This window comes from Lolium rigidum, chromosome 3 (genome assembly GCF_022539505.1).
Source record: "Lolium rigidum isolate FL_2022 chromosome 3, APGP_CSIRO_Lrig_0.1, whole genome shotgun sequence".
Taxonomy (NCBI): domain Eukaryota; kingdom Viridiplantae; phylum Streptophyta; class Magnoliopsida; order Poales; family Poaceae; genus Lolium; species Lolium rigidum.
This window is the reverse complement of record NC_061510.1, coordinates 72,148,781-72,156,248: the sequence shown is the minus strand read 5'-3', so window position 1 is coordinate 72,156,248 and position 7,468 is coordinate 72,148,781. Positions and strand designations below refer to the sequence as shown.

At 44.3% G+C, this 7,468-nt stretch overlaps 1 protein-coding gene across 1 annotated transcript; it reads right to left on the bottom strand.

The window, feature by feature from the left end:
- Positions 1–985: 985 nt before the first annotated feature.
- LOC124696772 (allene oxide synthase 2-like) lies at positions 986–2,725 on the bottom strand. The gene has a single exon (XM_047229449.1). The coding sequence runs from the start codon at positions 2,623–2,625 to the stop codon at positions 1,174–1,176; it is 1,452 nt and encodes a 483-aa protein (XP_047085405.1). The 5' UTR covers positions 2,626–2,725; the 3' UTR covers positions 986–1,173.
- Between the last annotated feature and the right edge of the window lie 4,743 nt (positions 2,726–7,468).

The window sequence follows — 7,468 nt, the reverse complement described above, 5'->3', positions numbered from 1 at the left end:
TGCCAACTACGTTTCACAAGATTATCCTTAGTAAGAATGACCCCTCTACGAAGATACCAGGCAAAGATCTTCGTCTTTAAAGGAATCTTCATAGACCAGATTTTTTGTTATTTTCAACTGGCATATCGGATTGAATCAACGCATTATACATAGAATCAACAGAGAATTTACCATTCTCTTTAAGATTCCATCGAACCACATCAGACCCATGCGACAACTGGACCCTCTCGAGTCGTTGAAGTAACATATTCCAACATGCAAGTCTTGGACCTATTAGGTCACGTCTGAATGCCATCGCCAATGGTGAATTTTGCATCACCATTGCAATGGTATCAGACTTGTGGCATACAATACTATATAAGGCTGGATACTGTTTCCGAAGGGTAGTGTTGCCTAACCACTTAACTGGGAAGAAGAATTTCTTCGTCGCCATAAATCTAGCCCAGAAGTGTGAGTCACCAGATTTCCAAAAGACCTGGGACAAGGCCTTCGAGCCTACATACTTTCTTTTGAGAATTGTTAGCCATATACCTTCTTCTGAAAGAAGCTTAAATAACCATTTTCCAAGGAGGGCTCTGTTCTTAACCTGAAGATAATGAATCCCAAGTCCTCCCTGATCTTTTGGACGGCAAACTACATTCCATTTAGTCAATCGATATTTCTTTTTCTCACTATCTCCTTGCCAAAAGTACTAAGCAATATGGTACTGTATATGATTTCCTGCTTCCAGTTGCCCAAAGGAGTCTTAAAACAATTGGATTATTTTCGATCTAGATTCTTCTGGTCAGTCACTTTTGTGCAACTTTTTAGGTCGATTGATGATAGGATCACGTACGTAGTACTCGTAGTTAAATTAGTACGTGGCTGCGAATGCAGCCTTGCGTCAAAGCTGGGCTCATTTCGAAGCTTCTGTCTAAAATAATGTTGGTGAAAGAGATAACTTACGTTTGACTCACTTTGTATCAACCGCAAGTCAATAGTCGTATATCCTCCAACCCTGAGGGAGAATCTTATTATTACCGAAAAGTCCTTATTACAAGAATAAACATGCTGGGAAGCAACCGAAAGGAATTAAGATGCATCATGCATGCATGCAACACTGATATGTATGACGGTGAGGATCGATCAATGACTGGGGAAAGTACGTCTTGCTGCCGTTGATCTTGATCCCGACTAGTGCTGCTGGTTTGATACAGCCTCAGGACCAGAAGTGGCCTTGGTGACTGCGGAAAACTCAACCTTGGTGCCGAGCAGGTCGGTGCCGACGTCGGCGGTGAAGGTGTCGTACCGGAGGAAGAGCTCGACGACGAGGAGCCTGCCGACGAGCACGACGAGGTTCTTCCCCGGGCACTGCTTGTTGCCCACGCTGGGGCTCTCGGTCTCCCTCCCGTTGGACCAGTACACGTACTGCAGCAGCTTGCTCCCTTCTTCCCCGACGAACCTGTCCCCGACGAACTCCGCCGCCGTGGCGCCGAACACGCGGGGGTCCTTTGTGGCGCACGGCTGGTAGCCGAAGAGCATCTCCCCCTTCTTGACGGCGAACACCGCGTCGTGGCTCTCGATTTCGAGGTCGGTCTTGGCGCGGCCGTACTGGAACTTGACGGGCGGGTCCAGCCGCAGCGCCTCCCACACCGCCGACTTGGTGAGCTCCATCTTCTCCAGCGCCGCCATCGTGACCTTCCCGCCGGCGTCCTCCACGGCGGCGCGTATCTCCGCGGACAGCCGCTGGTGGAACTTCTCGCCGGCGCCCGCGATGCGGGACAGGATGCCCGGGAGCAGAACCTTGAGGCCGCCGTAGCTGTTGAAGACCGTCGCGAACAGCAGGTTGTGGCACGCCTCCTCGCGATTCAGACCGAGGGTCTCGGCCGTGTCGAGCGCCTTGGCTGCTGCGGCGGAGAAGTACTTGTAGAGCGCTTTGTAGTCGCCGCTCACGAGGAATGGGGGGAGGTGGAACGAGTGCAGGAGCGGCTCCTCGAGGATCCTGGGGAGGCCGAGCGTGACGAGCGGGTGGAGCTGCCAGATGAGCCACTTGGCGGCCTTGGTCGGGCCGGTGGTGCCCAGCTCCGAGGCCGAAGGGAGCACCCCGAAGTAGGCGTCGCCGATGAACTCGAAGGAGGTGGCGTCGTTGAGCGCGTTGAAGTCGGACTTGCCGGAGAGCACGAGCTGGGACTCGACGGTGGCGAGGAGGGAGGAGAAGTGGGTGCGGAAGGCCGGGATGAAGGCGTCCTTGCGGGAGGCGAGGAGGGAGAAGAGCATCTGCTTGACCTTGGCGTGGGTGGGCTCGGAGGGGTCGAGGTAGGAGCAGACGCGGTAGCCGCCGGTGAGGGAGGTGGAGGGCATGTAGGTGCCGGTGAAGAGGTCCTTCTTCTCGACCTTGGTGACGTCGAAGAGGACGGGGAAGCTCTTGGCGTCGAGGACGGCCACCACGCGCGGGTCGCGCGCCATGAAGGGGCCCGGCGGCACGTTGATGCGGACGACGGTGGAGCCGTACTTCTCGACGCGCGACTCGAAGTACTTGTCCTGGCCCTGGTTGTAGTAGAAGTCCAGGCGGTCGCGGATGGCCGAGACGTACGGGAAGCCGTAGCTGCCCGGCACCTCCTTCGGCACCCGGGAAGGGGAAGCCATGCTTGCAAGGGTTCGATCGATCACAAGCTCTCGGATCTAGGCTGGTCTGGAGGCTGCCGAGAAGATTGGAGGGAGCTATGAGACTTTGTGCGTTTGTGTTGGAAATATGCAGCTGCGTCTACTCGTTAGGGGTGTACATATAGCCCGCGGGGAGAGCAGCTACTAGTATGCATGGCTGGTGGACTGGTGACACGGAGGGAGGACCGCGCGCGCCGTGGTGCGCGTGCCGTGGAGATCCGGCCAAGATACGAGTCCTGGACTTGGCGAGAGCGAGATTGGCTGCTGCACCGTTCACCCACCAACAAGGAGGTTTCTATTAGACTAGCTACAATGGGAGTATCATAAGTAGTATCATGCATGCCATGTTGGCAAAAATCTGATGTGTCACACCAATTAATGAGGTGAGAGATGATAGTGGTATAATGATATGATACAGTATCATAGCACGTAAAACTAGAAAACTTAATGGAAAACACATCATGTGCACACATTTGCATTGAGATTCTACAAAACATTAAATATAATGATACTATGATACTATCTTATGATACTATGCATTGTGAGGGTACTATCATAAACTAGTATCATGTGCATGATACTAGTGTATGATACTTCACATTGTGACTAGTCTTAGGCTGGCCATAGTGCTAGTACCATAGCTAGTATCATGCACATTGGTCCCACAAAAATGTTGATATGGCAGTTAATTAAGGAGGAGAGAGGAGATTAGAGTAACATAGGTAGATACCGTATCATAGCGCAAGCAACGAGAAAAATTAATGCTAAACAAATCTTATACACAAATTTGCATTGAGATTCTAGAAAACAATAAATATAGCATGACTATGATACTACTACATGATACTACCCATTATAGAGATAGTATCATGTAGTAGTATCATATGCATGAAACTACTACATTATACTTACCACTATGGCCAGCCTTATCCGCATTTGCGCCTACGGCTTGCCTCGGAATAAGTCTTTTTTGTTTTTGTTTTGAAAATTTAATCATTTGATGAAATTAATGTGTCATCTAACCTAGGCTTCGGAATCTCACCTCTAAATTCGGCGCCAAAAAGATGGAGCCGAACTAGTGCAGTTTAGCACCAACCATCGAGAAATGAAATTCTATCGTGCAAGCCTCGCTATTCATGCTGCCAAAAATCATTATGTATCATCATGTTTTAGATATGGTTGCAAATTGGATTAGAATTGGACGAAACATAGTGATTTCGTGCACGGTAATACCGTCAGTGGCGGATAGATCCACATGGTGCCAAGGAGTGCATTAATGGATACGGGAAAAATATAACTTTTGTATATCAATAGAATGTCACCGTTTGTACACACCTGAAATAAGGATTTATATCTGATGTGGCACCATCTGGCCCTTTGGCCGCCTTTCTCTGGCTCCGCCGCTCGATACCGTGCAGGCGTGCACCCTTGAAAAACCACTCTCACCAAAAAGATGAAGAGGTAAAAATCTGCCCACTATTTTTCTTCCGTGAAAACAAAATAGGAGGGCTGCTATGAGCAATGGGTTGTTTAACATGTAGAAACGCCACGCGCCTATCAGCTTTTGCAACGTCCTTGTCCGATTCATTGACTGGTACTACAGATTACCTTCCTAGTAAAGATGCAGGCATAAGTACGTAAGCATCCGGAAGGAAAGTTACGGGCCAGCCTCAGTCAAAACAAAATTCATCCCCTGGGTACTTTGTGTAGTCGATCTCTTTCAACCCTCTGCAAAATAATGCGGAAAGCCGGAAACACAGACCGAAAATGCATTTTATCGGATCCGCTAGCTACGGGTCAGCCTCAGGACTCCAACATTGTTGGTACTTCACGATTCATGCTATGTCCCGTAACCATATTTAATTTGTTTCATACCGATATGACATTTTCTAAAATATATTTAGTTCAAAAGAAATTGTAACAAAAAAATGTTATTTGTGTAACATTCTCCATAGATCCAACATATATTTGGATTGTTTTAATTATTTTCAATCAAATTATGGTTAATCTCAGTTCGTATCTATAAGGTTCCATTGGGGTTTCTTCTAATATCAATGATATGCGATATTGATATAAAACAAGTCAAATATGACTTGTTTAACCTAGCACAAACCACAGAGTACCTCTAACAGTGGATTCATGATGTGTACCTTTAGCATATGAATAGCACCCCAAGTAAGCTACATCCTGAAAAGAAAATTTGTAAGGTAACAATTCTTCTCATGTATCTTCTAACTCCTTTGATGCTCTTTCCAATAATGAAATAATGCATATAACTTCTAGGATGATCATTGGTATGCCCAATGATAATTTTGGATCTGTTGATTTACTTAGAGAGCTGGAGACTGCAAGGAACAATCTGCATGCCATAAATATTCACTAAAAAAGGGCGGTGGCCGCTGAAGGGTAGCGAGCAAGGTGGTTCATTTTTCTCGTGTTCACCATTTCGGAAAATGAGGGTCCAAGTACTTTTTTATATTATGAATAATACCATCGTTTTGGGATACTAAAATACAAATACCACATTTCTTAGTCGTATCCAAATGCATGATTTTTTTTTCAAGAAAAGTAATGCCACAAGGATCCCCACTTTCATTAATGAACTGAAAATCTCACAAGTTTTACAAGTACCAATACAACTTCAATAGATAACAAGATAAACCCTACAAACTATCCAACAAAATAGGAAAACTAGCAACAATGTACCAACGACCACCACAGTACAGACCAAAAAAAGTTATAGCGAAGCTACGATCTACTAGAAGGAAATGCTAAGTAAGAATGTATACATGTCACCACCAGGAGGTTGTCTTTTTTTAAGGACACCAGGAGATTGGCTATGTAGCTATCCTCCTCCTCACAATATTCCAGTTGTGTTTCTACCCAAACACTTTCTGTGCCACCTTCGCCATTCTTTTAGCTCCTTGTTGTAGAAGGTTTTGCGGCCCATTTTGTCTGCAATTTTTTCCATAGGTTAATGAAATGAAAGGCAAAAAGAATTGCATTTGTAGGATCCCCAGGAGAAATACTTTAAAAACATGATTTATTTCTTTTTTTCTTTTCAAACAGCCACATATCCCATGATAATAGCATTCCTATTTCTTCTTGACTGGGCATTAAACCAATCCCTATACAAATTAGTAAAGCACTCAAGTAAACTATTAATTCCTAAAGATACATACTTTTTCCGATAAAGGGAATATATTAATATCAAAAGATACCAATTACACCCAAAAAGATACACACTAACGAAACTCCAAATATATTTCTCCAATGGGCACAAAAAGAACATATGTTCTAGAGTCTTGTTATCATCACAAAGCTCACATAGTTCCACTTACTTGCACCCATTTTTGTTAGGATTATCCTTAGTTAGAATCATATTTATTATCACTAACTAACAAAAGACTTTGATCCTCACATGAAGTTTGAGGGTCCACTTTACTTTGTAAGGAAAGTTAACCATTTTCCCTACCAAAAAGGAATTCATTGATTTGACTGAAAAGAGTTAGTCAATAACCACGACACTATATCCAGTCGGTGCAAACATCCAACAGTTTTAGCCAAATATTACTAGTCTCCTCTCTCGGAAATCTCCTAAATTTCACGAGATAAAAACCTCTAGTAAAAACACTATGAACTGTGACATGATGACTGCAACATAAGTAGTAAAGATGTGGAAAACTTTGACAGAGCTATTGATGGCCAATCCAGCTATCTTTCCAAATAAAGTTTTTCAACCATCTTACCCTCTTGCAACAACTATAAAAGGTATCATTGATCGGAACTAAACCAGACCAAAAATGAGCATGTGCACACCTCTCTTCAGGTACTTAACTCTAACCAATGCTTGCCAAAGGATGTCTTAGTTTTCCAACTTTCGGATCCATTTACATAGGAGACTAACATTCCCGAGGTGCATATTTCTCACCTCGATCAAGGCCTTCTTAATCTTTTGGTTGGTAAACATCTAACCACTTGACTAAATGGTATTTTTTTCACAATTTGTGTTTCTTAACGAAGCATACGTGTCCGAAAGAAATCACATCTTTTCAAGACCTCTTTTGGCATAACAAAAAAAATTAAGTACTTTGAAATGTGGTGATTTTCAAACTATGATATTCTTGAAATACTTCAGAAATACTTTGCTACCAACACAGCCATAGGCATAGGCGGAGCCAGCTAAGGACATAGGTGTACAAATGTACACCCATTATTTTTTTGGAGAAGATAAAGTATGTGCAAGTTTCATATAATTTTGTACTAAAACATAGCTCACAACCATAAGTTCATCTCATAATTAGTTAGTAAAACTCTAATCCCCTATCTCTTTACACCCAAACAAAATTTCTTGCCTCCGCCCCTGGCCATAGGGATTACTTTTTTCCAGGGTATATAACTGGGTGTCTATATATTATGATTGGCATTTGGCTTTCGGCTTACAGCTTTTTCTCAACCATTAGAAGAAGTCATCCTCAATCTTCTTATTAAAAAAAACGCACGGCTTTGACGTGGAGTCGTGTTCCATGATCAATTGATCATTGCTATCCAGATTTAGCGTCCGCAATGCATCATAACCTAAACTCTAGAGGCTGTGCTTTTACCTTTACACCAAGTACCCACACCTTTATGTTTTGACTTTGTTGTTTCGACCTTTTCTTGCTGGCAGATGAAACTTGCACGACAGATCGGAAAATGAAGAAAACGAAAACGTGCACGATCTTGTGATTCTACTCGGCGGGTGGGTCGCTTTCGTGCCTGATCCACGAGACCACGACTGAAACCAACCATTCTTGCCCGCATCGATATAGCTCATCGGCCAGCG

Excerpts from the sequence above, each read along its gene's own strand:
- LOC124696772 (XM_047229449.1), bottom strand. The coding sequence starts at position 2,625 with ATGGCTTCCCCTTCCCGGGTGCCGAAGGAGGTGCCGGGCAGCTACGGC.